Source organism: Gorilla gorilla, chromosome 9, assembly GCF_029281585.2.
Source record: "Gorilla gorilla gorilla isolate KB3781 chromosome 9, NHGRI_mGorGor1-v2.1_pri, whole genome shotgun sequence".
Classification (NCBI taxonomy): domain Eukaryota; kingdom Metazoa; phylum Chordata; class Mammalia; order Primates; family Hominidae; genus Gorilla; species Gorilla gorilla.
The window spans coordinates 78,336,545-78,350,143 of record NC_073233.2 but is presented as its reverse complement, the minus strand read 5'-3'; the positions used below and the strand labels follow the sequence as shown (position 1 = coordinate 78,350,143).

The 13,599-nt window shown below is 48.4% G+C and overlaps 1 protein-coding gene across 20 annotated transcripts in view; it reads right to left on the bottom strand.

Annotated features, from left to right (window-relative positions):
* Positions 1-13,599, bottom strand: part of CTTN (cortactin) — a 38,125-nt gene that overhangs the window by 23,593 nt on the left and 933 nt on the right. For 3 of the 20 annotated variants that reach the window (XM_055356034.2, XM_055356042.2, XM_063693300.1), the window contains exons 2-7: positions 7,676-7,772; positions 6,305-6,493; positions 5,967-6,049; positions 5,696-5,782; positions 5,489-5,562; positions 3,113-3,242 (exon numbers count right to left, since the gene is read on the bottom strand). In XM_055356034.2, coding sequence (XP_055212009.1) covers positions 3,113-3,242; positions 5,489-5,562; positions 5,696-5,782 — 291 coding nt within the window. In that variant the 5' untranslated portion in view covers positions 5,967-6,049; positions 6,305-6,493; positions 7,676-7,772. Of the gene's footprint in view, positions 1-3,112; positions 3,243-5,488; positions 5,563-5,695; positions 5,783-5,966; positions 6,050-6,304; positions 6,494-7,675; positions 7,773-10,014; positions 10,189-13,599 lie in introns of all 20 variants that reach the window. The other 17 variants (XM_055356031.2, XM_055356038.2, XM_063693299.1 and 14 more) reach the window with 7 other exon arrangements.

The window sequence follows — 13,599 nt, the reverse complement described above, 5'->3', positions numbered from 1 at the left end:
GCGTGGAGAAAGTCCACGGCACATCGGGACCCCTCTTCTCACTCCCTCTAGCATGTGGAGCCACCCATGCTAACCTGCTAACCCAAGCAGCATCCCACACCGGTGCTGACGCAGCAGGCAACTCAGAGAGCGTCCACTATTTCCCCTATTGAAAAAGCAGGTTTTGCCCTAAGCCTTGGGCCTGTACTGCGCCCTCTTCTTCCCACGTTTGTTTTGAGGTTGGCAGCTGACTCTCTATCCACATGAGCCATCACCTCCAAACCCTCTGTGGCAGAGACTGCCCATCCGTGTCCTCTGGGGTCTCACCCAGAAAACAGAGATGAAGGAGTGGCAGAGGCAGACGTGCCACAGGGATTCCCCAGCATGAGTTTTCATCAGAAGGAAGTTACAGGAAAACTGATCTAAAGACATGCCCAGAATGACAACTAGGCAAAGCTTCCAGCTTTTTGATTGAAAGGGATTCATCTCCAAAATTGCCTTTGATTTCACATTGACGAAATCACATCTGTTATTAAACAATCACGCTGGGGAGACTGTATCTTGAAGCCTGAATGTATAGACTCAGGGCTACGGGATGCAAGGAGACAAGGGATCAAGAAGGAAGCCTGCCCCGCGTGATGGATGCAGCCACCGCCGGCCGCAAGGGAAAGGTGCAGTGTGCTCAGGCCCCAGCGTAAACAGAATCCTGACAGCCCGTCCAGGCTCCTCTCGCGTGTGCTTGACCTCAATGTCTTCTTTTGTTCTGGAAGTCTCTAGCACATATTCCTCAAGTCTTAATGCAGAGATTTCAATTTTTTATTTTTTTTTAGTTTCTGGAGTGGGCAAGTTACAAATAACTTAAGCCGTTTCCCCTTCGGTTTGGAATCTGAGTTTAATCTATTTATTTCCTGAGACAGGGTCTCTCTCTGTCGCCCAGGCTGGACTGTAATGGTGCGATCACAGGACACTGCAGTCTCCACCTCCCAGGTTCAAGTGATCCTCCCAGCTTAGCCTCCCAAGCAGCTGGGACTACAGGTGTGCACCACCATGCCCAGTTAATTATGTTTTTGTAAAGACAGGGTCTTGCTATGTTGCCCAGGCTGGTCTCAAACTCCTGGGCTCATAAGATCATCCTGCCTCGGCCTTCCAAAATGCTGGGATTACAGGTGCGAGTCCCGTACCTGGCCCTGAGTTATTTTTGACAACGTATCTGTCCCATGGTGCTGACCTGAGCTGAGCGCTAACCTGGCCCCGATGCCGGCTGGGACTGAGCAGCAGCAGCATCCCTTGCTGGACTCGCCCTGCTAGGACAGCTCTCCAACTTGCCGGCTGAGAGGTGAGAGCAAGGCTCCATAAGCCTCCTTGGTTCCATGAGAGCACTGGCCTAAGGGGGGGGCACGTGGCACTGAGCCAGGCACAAGGTGAGGATGACAAGTCCCGACCCTTGAAAGGCCCAGCCCAGAGGGGAGTCTCCCTGGGAAGGACAGCAGGATGAGGCAAGGACAGCTCATGACGGAAGCAGAGGCTGCTGTGGAGACCGCACAGGAGAGAGGGAAGTGAGGGCTCTTCCAGGGAGCTCCTGGCACTCGGGAAGGCCTGAGCTGCAGGTTCTAGGGTGAGCGAGATTCGCGCTGAAAAAAGGTGCAGGCCGAGCAGCAGCAGAGAAGCCACAGCAGCTTCCCTACCAGGCTCTCCTGACACGTTGCCTTTCTTTTCCCCAATATGTAATTTTCCCAACCCACAGCAGGGAGCCCCATTTTTAGAATAAACGTCTCTCTGCGCTAACTCCCCAGAAGCCCCCTAAGCACAGGGCTCGCCTCAGTCTGCAGTGGGAAAGGCTCCTATCTACTTGCTTCATTCACTGCACTGAACACATGGATTCCGTCTGTCCGTTTGCACATGCTTCGCTCACTGCACTGAACACATGGATTCCGTCTGTCCGTGTGCACATGCTTCGCTCGCTGCACTGAACTCAGGGGTCCGTCTGCCTGTTTACACTCCTAAAAGCTACCAGACTTTTTTTAGACTCCAAAGATGATGATTCTGCACACATTGCTCTTCTCGGTGTCAGGGCATCTCTGTGGTAGTGACACAGCAACATCCATGTCTCTTTCCTGCAGAAGGCCCCTCACCCCACTCCTCCCCCAGGCTATTTATGGTCGTGGTTTGGGGTGCCCTGCTGGCCCACCACATCATCTACTCTGCGGGGGACAGAGCAAGGTGCAGCTCACTGTGACACGGCAACATCATCCCGTGCCCAGCTCAAATGTTCATCTGGCTGGTGCATGAGGTGGGAGAGGGGTATGGAATTACTGGCTGGAATCCGACACTGGCTGACACACTTCTTTCCACAGAGTAAAGGTAAGCATCTGTCAGGTCAGAACAAGCTTATGTTGCTCAGACTCAAAAGTTCACCTCCAGGATGTCTGTTTTACTGAAGAAACATGCAAACACACTGCGATCTCTTCCATCTTCTCTCCAGGAAGGAAAAGGTAGCCCTCCTGAGCTAACGTGGCTCCCTTTCTTAAGGTAGAGAGGACCTAAAGCACGGGTGCAGCCAGATGCATTTGGCCAACGTCCTCAATCAACGTCTGCGTGGCAGTCTGCATCCCATCAATGACAGCTGCTGGGAGGCTTGCCCAGACCTCTCGAATAGAGTGAGCACTGTCCCCAGCCTGGTACGTGCCGAATTTACACGAGGGAGACTGCTCTGATGGTCACTGAATGCATGAAGGATGTTAGCCAGGCCTTTGGCTGGATTCCGTGTGTGGTCTTCGGACTGGCATGACCAAGCTGGAACCACAGGCATTGATAGTGATGACACCTAGAGCCAGGATGCTTCTGGACTTCTGTCCTATCACAAGGCTGCCTCTGAGGGCCAATCTCCCTCTCTGGGCCTCCCCACGTGACACCTGTGCTCCAGCACCTCTGAGGGTTCCTAAAGAACTTTGAAGAAAGCTAGAGTACTTCATGAGCAAGTCCAATCAACAGGGGTCTACTCCGGGCAAATCGCAACCTCAGCAGATGGACTCAAAACTGCTGATCTAAGGAAAGACTGAGGGACGACTCTGCCACCCAGTCTAGTGGTCCAAGCACACCAGGAGCCTGGCATAGGCAGCTGCGGGCCACTTACCTTATCCATTCGGTCTTGTTCCACACCAAATTTCCCTCCATAGCCGTGGGAAGCTTTTGGTCCTGTTTCAAGTTCCTTCTCCTTAAGGGTCTGATGCTCTTGAAAGACATTCTCCCTCAGCTTGTGTATGCTTGATGGAAGAGATGAAAATAGGAACAGATCAATAAAACAGATGTGCAGCTTTGCCTCCTGGTATGATAAATAAGAACAGGTGACATTATCTTTGTAAATTTGTAAATCTGCTTATCTGATGTTCACCGATTCTCTCCCTGCACTGTGCCTTCCTGACTATTCTGCCGGCTGGTACACCCACTTTGGCAGTCCGCAGTATCAGACGCATGCTCTGTGGGAGACAGAACACGAATCTGAAGGCAGACAGTGGGATCATCCCAAATCCCCGCTAAAGATGGCTCTACTGAAACGTGACCCCTTTATTTCACACGCAGAAAATAGGAAAGCTAGTCTGTAATCATCCAGAGGTAGAGGGGGAAACACGAGGCTATGGTCCCTTCCTCGGCCACTGGCAGAAGTCCAGTGGTGCTGAACATTTAGATGATTCGTCTGTACTTGAAGTACTCCAGCTTTTTTATACATTCAAAGATGAGAGGAAAGCGTTTCAGAATTTAACATCTAAACACCATTAAAAAATTTTAATATAGCAGATAATGAAACAGATGACAAGGTTTGCTCAAATATGGTAGGCCGGACACAGCTGTCATTGAGAGACCCCAGAGTGATATGAAGGCCACTTTGGCATTCGGACTTTCTGCCCAGGAGACACCAGGCCGCCACCTTTGACATCTGGATGACAATCCTAGAATTGAAGATGAAATACAAACCAGGCTTGGAAACCGCCCAATACCCTTATGAGCAGGAGAAAGAAAGACACCACTCCTAAAACCTGGGAAGGCCCCAGAGCATGAAGAATGGGCTTATTCCCCATGTGTTCCTCTCTGAATCCTAATCAGCCCAAGGGTTTTGTACTGGAGAGTTGTTTTTTCTCCAAGCCACCCTCCAAGACGTGTTTTGAAGCCACAGGGAACAGAAGAGATGAGAAGAGGTATGATGACTCAACAAATTCAGGAGTCTGCTTAACGCCATAGCAAATACCGAAGGCTACAGTGGACTCCCAAGTCAGCCCCATTCCAGTCTCTTGTCCTGGGCAGCCACACGGCCACTGGAGTTCCGAAGCTGCTTCTGTGGAAGGGAGTGTGCTGAGCAAGCCAGAGAGGGACTAAAACTTGTGTATAAAAAGCCACTGGGGGCCAGGTGCGGCGGCGCACACCTGTGATCCCAGCACTTCGGGAGGCTGAGGCAGGAGAATCACCTGAGCCCAGGAGTTCAAGACCAGCCTGAGCAACAAAAGCAAGACCTCATCTTTACAAGAAATAAAAGCACTTAGCTAGCCATGGTGGTGTGCGCCCATGGTTCCAGCTACTCAGGAAGCTGAGGTGAGAGGATCGCTTGAACCCAGGAAGTCAAGGCTGCAGTGAGCTATGATTGCACCACTGCACTCCAGCCTGGGTGACAGAGTGAGACCCTGTCTCAAAATAAATAAATAAATAAATAAATAAATAAATCTTTAAAAACAAAAGAAAAAGCCACTGTGCAGACTGTGCCTTCTTTTCTGGAGGAAGGACTAAATCTTTCTCAGCTGAAGGGACCGTGGTCAAGCGGGACAGTCTTCCCAGGATACTGAGGCGGTCACCGGGTCAGTGGTGCTGCCTTCACAGCCAGGGAAAGGAGGATCCACTCTGAACCCAGCGTGGCCTAAAATAAAAGTCTGAGCGTATTTTAAAAGTTCCTTTTATCTACACTTCCTGACGAAAAAAAAAAACTGCCCCAAGAGCTGGCATTTTAGATAGTGCCAAGTGAGAAACAATGACAGGGTTCACTCAGTGCCCGACTCTGGGCTTTTGATAAGAACACAAAGCTCACAGTACCTCACTATTAACACATAATCATTTCCAGATAATAAAAAAAGGGACGGGGCATTTAAGGTCTCAGTTATTCAGACATCTCATACTTTAGAAACCTCTCACTTATAAGGTAGAGCTTAGGGACAAATGTTCCCTCATAAAAGCCACAATACTGAGAAGCGGACACTCTAAAATTATAAATATGGAAATTGTTTGCAATGGGAATTTAAAAATTACTGAGCACAGAAGTATCTAAATATACACATATAAACACATACATTACACAAATACACATATATGTGTGTGTCTTATATTCATTTACTGCATGGGTATCAGGTCAAGAAGATAAATGCAGTTTCCACACGGGCTGTCCCTCCACAGATGACCATGAGCCCTGTTGCACCTGGGACTCCACCCACAGAGGGGCCCTCGGGAGGGTGGTAGCGACGCCTCTTACTTGATATGCTCCTGGTGCCCGGAGCCCTGCACCGTCTTGGCACCCCATCTTTGCTCCTTCTCACTCACATCATTCTGAAAAGAAAAGTGACCAGTAAATCTCACAGCCTGGGTTGTGACACAGACAAACCACCACCCCATCAAAGAAAAACCCAGGAGAGCCACTTCCACTTCATGAAAAAGGAAAGCAAAGGCTGGCGGCTCCTACCACAAAATCGGGGTCGGTCTCCCAGTCATCGGCCCCCGCGTCATCCTGGGCGATGGACACAGCGTGGCCTGCTGAAGCTTTCCACATCTGAAAGAGCGGCCAGGGAGGGTTACGGAGGCCTCAGGGCGCCATCCACAGAGGCCAGCAGATGAGCCCTTTGGCCAAAACTACCGAGATTCTAGGCAACCCAGGAGGACGAGGCTGCAGGACCAGCCAATCCTTCACGATCCCTAAGCCTGAGTGACAACCACAGGAGTAAAAGAAACTTCACCTCGGAGTTCTAACACTGCCGTCACCTGGCGTCAGAAATATACTGGAAATACTCTTTGGCTTCACCTTGAGTGAGAAAATTTTCTGGAAAATAAAAAAGTCGGGTGTGCACTTATTTATTCATTAAGAACATATTCCTCTTCTGTTCAATCATATGATGATAGTTTCCAACCAAAAATAAAAGCACCATTTTGGATTATGTATTATAAATATACTAAATGTTACTAATGGTAAATCTCATGGTATGTGTATTTTATCACACATTTTTAAAAAGTGCACCCATTTTGATTTCAAGTGCTTACTGAAACCATAACAATAATTTTTCTAATTCAGACTTACAATTTAATAAATGTTTCAAGTAGTTTATTGGAGAATTGCTTTACTCTCTACTTGGAAGAAAACAGGAATATAAAATGCCACCTTTTCCTCTATCAGGCAGCTCTGCAAGTGGGCAGCCACCTTCTCCCTCAGCCCTTGAAGACTGGAAGGTTTTCTCTGTTACACAGAACAATGGCACACCTGTAAACCCTAACAAGACAATTCTTGTAACTGCAGTGGTAAAATATAACATTTTAAGGTTTTCCACAGAAATAGTAATACAATTACACATAGGCCACAGAGCAACTGAGAGATTATTTTAAATCAAACAACCATAAGCTGTGCCCAGGGGTCTGAACTGAGGACACCCAATTCACTTTTTCTCAGGCGCCATGTTGGGACTCTAGCGCCCTGAATCAGGACTGGACAAAACCCCTTCGCAGCTTGAGAATGTCCCATCTGGCTCCTCTCCCTCCAGCCTGGCTGGGTCTCAAGTCCAAATCCAATGTGACAGTGAGGGACCAATCAGGGCAGCGTGCTCTCAAATTTCTAGGTGCGACTTTGTCTCTTGGGGAAGAACCGTCTGCCAAGGGGTGTAGCAGGACTAACAGCACCCCTGGAACTTTCTGTCAATGCCCAAAGCATGGCAAGAATTTCCAGAGTGATCTGCTTTTGCCAGGATTTTAGAAAACAGATGAACTAGAATCTCAGAATGGAAAGGCACAACCAGTCCGTCTTGTCCCAACGCGCCCATTTATAAATGAAGCAACGGCTGCAGGAAAGAGAAACGGGATGCTTGGTCTCCGGCCGCCCTATGGCACCATGCTGCCCTGGCGAGGGGGCTGCCCGCCTGCAGGACTTCAGCTGCCTATGGTTCCCACCACTGAGAAGGTGGCTGCAAGAAAGGATGGGAGTCCCTGCAGGGCTGGCGAGGCCACCTTCACCCCCAAGGCAAAGGAGAAAGGCAGCAGGTGTCTTTGCCTGGTACTTTTTCAGGCTCATCGGGGAGAGATTAGCAGAGCACAGTCTCTGCTCATCTTCCCGGACGCAGCTTCACCAGCAAGCGGGGTGGGCACCTGCGAGCTTCACAATCCTGTGCCTGGGGGCCCCACCCATGTTCACGGGGTGGGGAAGGGGCCAGATTTCCCCTCAGGGAGGACAGGAATGGTTCTCTTCCTCAATTCCAAAGTTTTCTGCAATTATCTCCTCTAAGTCATATGCAACAGAAACCTGACTTTATTTTTTAAACAATGAAATTTCCTTCCAGAATATTATCATCTCTCTCCCAGTAAATCCACAGAAACAGCAACCTCCCCCGTTTCCTGTTAAAGGGATTTTTGCCCTTACCATCCACAGGAAAAGAATGTTAGGATGTTCACAATGCACAAGTACCTTTCTTTCCGCTTGGAGATAAAAGGCTGTTCACAAAATTCGGTTTAAAACACAGTAATCCAATGAGGAATTTCCAGGCATTGGGGACTGATTCCGTCTGTAAAAAGATTAAGAGTAAAAAGCTGAGAAGGATGTCTGTTGAGCAGCTCCCTGGGCAAACCCTTCTGTGTGGAGATCTTTTTAGAAAACTTCAGAAATCTTCCCAAACGTAACAAGGTTTTGTACTGAAATCTGAGAGGAGGATGGGAAGACTTGCATTTTACTAATAAAAAAGTTCAACAGAGAGAAACTAAAGAAATAAGTTTTAAAAGATTTCTAACTACATGATGACTTTTTGTCTTTTTTGTTTTGTTTTTTTTGAGATGGAGTTTCACTCTTGTTGCACAGGCTGGAGTGCAATGGCACAATTGCGGCTTACCGCAAACTCCACCTCCCGGGTTCAAGCGATTCTCCTGCCTCAGCCTCCCAAGTAGCTGGGATTACAGGCAGGTGCCACCACGCCCAGCTAATTTTGTATTTTTAGTACAGACGGGTTTTCTCCATGTTGGTCAGGCTGGTCTCAAACTCCCGATCTCAGGTGATCCGCCTGCCTTGGCCTCCCAAAGTGCCGGGATTACAGGTGTGAGGCATCGCGCCCGGCCTACATGATGTTTCTTATGAATGCAAACAGAAATTATTGCCTTAATTGCTAGTATGCATTTACTGTTTGCTATAATTCTTAGAGATTTTCACTTTTCATTCATTCTAATTAATGACATTATAAAATAAAATTGTTACTGTGAGCTTTTTAAAACAATAATATAAGAAAAACACTCCTTGAGAGGATCATGATATGGCCGGGAGGAAAAACCAGTATGGTGACTGTCTATCAAGACATGAGACTGGCAGCTGGAGAGCCGAGGAGGCGGCGGCTGCATTCCTAATGAACGTACACGGTTACCGCGCAGGGAGCAAGACTCCAGCTCCCCAGAGGGTGGCCAAGCACAGGACCCCTTCCCTAGGACCACACATCAGCCTCAACTGGACGCCATACTGCTAGACATCACACATGGACGAATGAAATCCCCTTGTCCCTAGGAACAAGCCGGTCACAGGCAGAGTGGTTTCTCACGCATTAGGAACTAGGGGATGGTGCCTGGCTGGCCCTCCTGGTAATTAATTAATTTCCTATCTGGTTTCTGACCCAACTGTTTGCTCCATCTCTCTCCCCAGTTCCCTTCGGCAATCCTAACTTCTACAGATTGCTTGCTACATTCTGGTTACTGCAGTTATTAGTGTAATCGGCAAGCATCTATACAACTCTGCCTAAAAAATTAGCCAGGCATGGTCGTGTATACCTGTAGTCCCAGCTACTCAGGAGGCTGAGGCGGGGGAACTGCTTGAGCCCAGGAGCTCAAGGTTGCAGTGAGCCATGATCACACCACTGCACCCCAGCCTGGGAGACAGAGAGAGACCCTGTCTCATACATAAATCAATCATAAAGTAAATAATAAAAATCTACTCATGAGCAGCTAAGGATAGGCTCAGATCCACAATTTTATACTCTCAATATTGGAAATTTAAAAAACAATCACAAAAATAACCAATAGAAAATAAGTTTGATTGTTTTGTGGACCCAAAGATAAAAAGCCTCTAGAGCCCTACCTCAAAACCATACAGAAAAATTAACTCAAAAATGAACTAAAATCCTAAAAGTGTGTAAATTTTTGTGACTTTGAATTTGGCAATAGTTTCTTAGATATGACACCAAAACACAAGAGGAAAAAAATAAATTGTACAAAATTAAAAATTTTGTGCTTCATCAAGAAGGTGACAAGACGATCCCGAGAGAAAAGTATTTTGAACTGTAGATCCAGAACATATAAAGAACTCTTGGCCAGGCGCGGTGGCTCACGCCTGTAATCCCAGCACTTTCGGAGGCCAAGGCGGGCGGATTACTAGGTCAAGAGATCGAGACCATCCTGGCCAACATGGTGAAACCCCGTCTCTACGAAAAATACAAAAATTAACTGGGTGTGGTGACGCGTGCCTGTAGTCCCAGCTACTTGGGAGGCTGAGGCAGGAGAATTGCTTGAACCCGGGAGACAGAGGCTGTAGTGAGCCAAGATTGCGCCACTATACTGCAGCCTGGCGACAGTGAGACTCCATCTCAAAAAAAAAAAAAAGGAACTCTTATAATTCAATAAAAAGGACAAATAACCCCATTTAAAAATGATTGAAGGATCTGAAGAGACATTTCTTCAGAGGAGATATACAAATGGCCAACAAGCTCAGGAAAAGTTTGTTCAATGACATTAACCACCAGGGAAACGCAAATCAAAACCACAATGAGAACCCACCTCATACCCACTAGGATGACTAAAATAAAACAGCCAATGACAAGTCTCAGCAACAGTGTGGAAAAACTGGAAGCCTCATAGACTGCTGACACGGATGTTAAATGGAAAAGGTCTGGCAGTTCCTCAGGAGGTTAAACTCAGGTACTGTATGACTCAGCAACTCCACTCCTAGGTCTATGCCCAAGAGAAATAAAGTATAAGCACACAAAAACTTGTGCATGAGTGTTCAGAACAGCACTATTCATAGCAGCCAAAAAACAGAAATACTCCAAATGTCCATCAACTGATAGATACGTAACATGTGGTCTACCTAACACAAAGGCATTTTATTCTGCCACAAAGAGGATCCAGCAGTGACACCTGCTACAGCGTGGAGGGACCTCAAATCCATTGCGAAAAGGAAAACCACGCACAAAAGACCACATATTATATGATTCAATTTCTAGGAAATGTCTGGAGTTCACAAATCTACAGAGACAAAAGATACATTGCTGGTTGCCCAGGGCTGGGCGGATGGTGGTGGTGAGGATCAGGAGGTCATGGCTAAAAGGCACAAGGGCTTCTTTTTGAGGTGATAAAATTATTCTGAAATTGACTGTGGTAACAGTTGTACAACTGCATGAAGATACTAAAAACCAGTGGAGAGTACACACTAAACAGGCGCATTGTATGGTATGTGAATTATATCTCGATAAAGCTGTTACAATATGGTTCAAAAGAAGATAATGACTCTGTCCAACCTCAACATTAAACCTTCCTTGCAAATGTCAGTGTACAAATCAAGATTGCACAAACGTGAAGTAATCTTGCTGTCTAGACAGAGTGAAAAATTCCTCTACACAATAACTTTTTTTTTCTTTTTCAGACAGAGTCTTGCTCTGTTGCCCAGGTTGGAGTGCAACAGCGCGATCTCGGCTCACTGCAACCTCTGTCTCCCAGGTTCAAGTGATTTTCCTTCCTCAGCTTCCCGAGTAGCTGGGATTACAGGCATGCGCCATCACACCCAGCTAATTTTTTGTATTTTTAGTAGAGATGGGGTTTCATTATGTTGGTCCAGGCTGATCTCCAACTCCTGGCCTCAAGTGATTTGCCAGCCTCAGCCTCTCAAAGTGCTGGGATTACAGGCATGAAGCACCGCGCCTAACCGCCCCCCACCAGCCTTTTCTTTCTTTTTTTTTTCTGAGACAGGGTCTTGCACTGTGGCCCAGGCTAGAGTGCAGAGGCACAATCTCAGCTCACTGCAACCTCTGTGTCCCAGGCTCAGGTGATCCTCCCACCTCAGCCTCCCGAGTAGCTAGGACTACAGGAATGCACCACCACACCAAGCTGATTTTTCTCTTTTTTTTTTGTTTGAGACGAAGTCTCACTCTGTTGCCCAGGCTGGAGTGCAATGGCGTGATCTCAGCTCACTGCAACCTCCGCCTCCTGGGTTCAAGCGATTCTCCTGCCTCACCCTCCTGAGTAGCTGGGACTACAGGCACCTGTCACTACACCCAGCTAATTTTTCTTTTTCTTTTTTTTTTGAGACGGAATCTCACTCTTTTGCCCAGGCTGGAGTGCAATAGCATGATCTCGGCTCACTGCAGCCTCCACTTCGCAGGTTCAAGCGATTCTCCTGCCTCAGCCTCCTGAGTGGCTGGGACTACAGGCATATACCACCACGCCCAGCTAATTTTTTTTATTTATTTTTTTTTTTAGTAGAGACGGTGTTTCACTGTGTTAGCCAGGATGGTGTCAATCTCCTGATCTCGTGATCTGCCCACCTCAGCCTCCCAAAGTGCTGGGATTACAGGTGTGAGCCACCATACCCGGCCAATTTTTCTATTTTTAATAGAGATGGGGTTTCCCCATGTTGCCTAGGCTGATCTCGAAACTCCTGGGCTCAAGCAATCCACCTGCCCTTAGCCTCCCAAAGTGCTGAGATTACAGGTGTGAGCCACCGAGCCTGGCCGAAGAATGTTTTAAATGACAGGACAGAACCATCTGTCCACCATCAGCTTTCCATTACCCTCAGCATCTATGGCAGAGCAGGAGGAGAAAGGAAACAGACACTTGCGTAGCCAAAATCACCATCACAGGCACACTCCCTACACCACACTTACACAAGGGAAACCCCGCCCCCAACATTTACTCCGTTTACTCAAAGCATTACTCAAAGCAGTGCGTGAGCAGATGGGGTGGGCTTGGGCCACAGTGAAAGCCAAGCCTGCTCCTGGAGCACAGTCTCCTGCTCTTGGCTGGCCCAGGCCATGGGAATACTGCAACACAAGGCAGCAACCAGCACTCACAGCAATTCACACTCTCAGGACACCTTTTCTGGGCACCTACTGCGTGGCACAGACTGAAGATCTGAATTGCCGATTATGTGCACTGTCATTTTAAAAGTGTTTTAAAAACAAGTCCATCAAAATGCTACAATTAAAAGTCACCTTTAGCTGGGCCTGCAGTCCCAGCTACTTGGGAGGCTGAGGTGGGAGGATCGCTTAAGGCCAGCAGTTCAAGGTTGCAGTGTGCTAGATGGCACCTGTGAAGAGCCTCTGCACTCCAGCCTGGGTGACAGGGTCTCGCTCTGTCACCCAGGCTGGAGTACAGTGGTGCGATCGAGCTCAATGCAGCCTCTGCCTCAGCGCCCCAAGTAGCTAGGACAACAGGTGCAAGCCAACATGCCCAGCGAATTTCTTTTTTTCTTTTTTGTAGACACAAGGTCTCCCTGTGTTGCCCAGGCTAGTCTGGAACTCCTGGCCTCAAACGATCCTCTCACCTTGGCCTCCCAAAGTGCAGGGATTACAGGTGTGAGCCACCGCACCCCTGCCCCAGGTCAAAAGAAATTTCTTTTCAGTAAGATTTAGCAGAAGGTTAGCTTCTAGTTCTAGGGGACCTAATATCAAAACAACCCTGCCTCCCCAACTTTTTATTGAGTCCCACTTAAAAGACTCTTCCTTGTTCCTTGAGTATCTGGCGAATAATTCTCTAACCAGAGGAGAAATAGGACTGACTCAGTGCTCTGGAGCCAGTGACTCACCCACACGGTCAAACACGTGAATGGAGACAGGGGCAGGCGGCCAGCCCCTCCTGCGCCACGGCCTTGGGCACGGCCGGGCTTGAGGGCTGGATCATGCCTGAAGGACCTAGTGGGTGAAGTCCCCCCGACAGAGCCTGCGCAGCCAAGTCAACACTGAGCCCAAAGGGAGCGCATGGGATTCCAGGGAGCGCTCACCGGATGCCTCCGGAGCTTCCTTCAGCAGAAAATGAATTCCTCCCCAAGGGGCCCCACACGTCCACAGATTCCAGTGGGAAGAAGCCCTGTCCCTTCTCACCCGCGGCCTTCCAGCTTCAGGGATCAGGCATCCCTTAGACTATCCGGGTGATGGAAACGTAACAGAAAGCCCCAAAGCACCGTTCTGGTGATTTTAAACACACCCCGAAGGAGGGACGGTTCCAAATTTAGAGCCTCACGACTAGCTGCAGCCGCGCCTCGCTGCCTCCACTGACCTGATTGCAAAACCTCCGCTCAGGTGCAGGCCGGGCGGATCCCCAGCTGCTCCGCCACGTCCCACAGCGAGCCCCTCAAAGTCGCGCACCCCA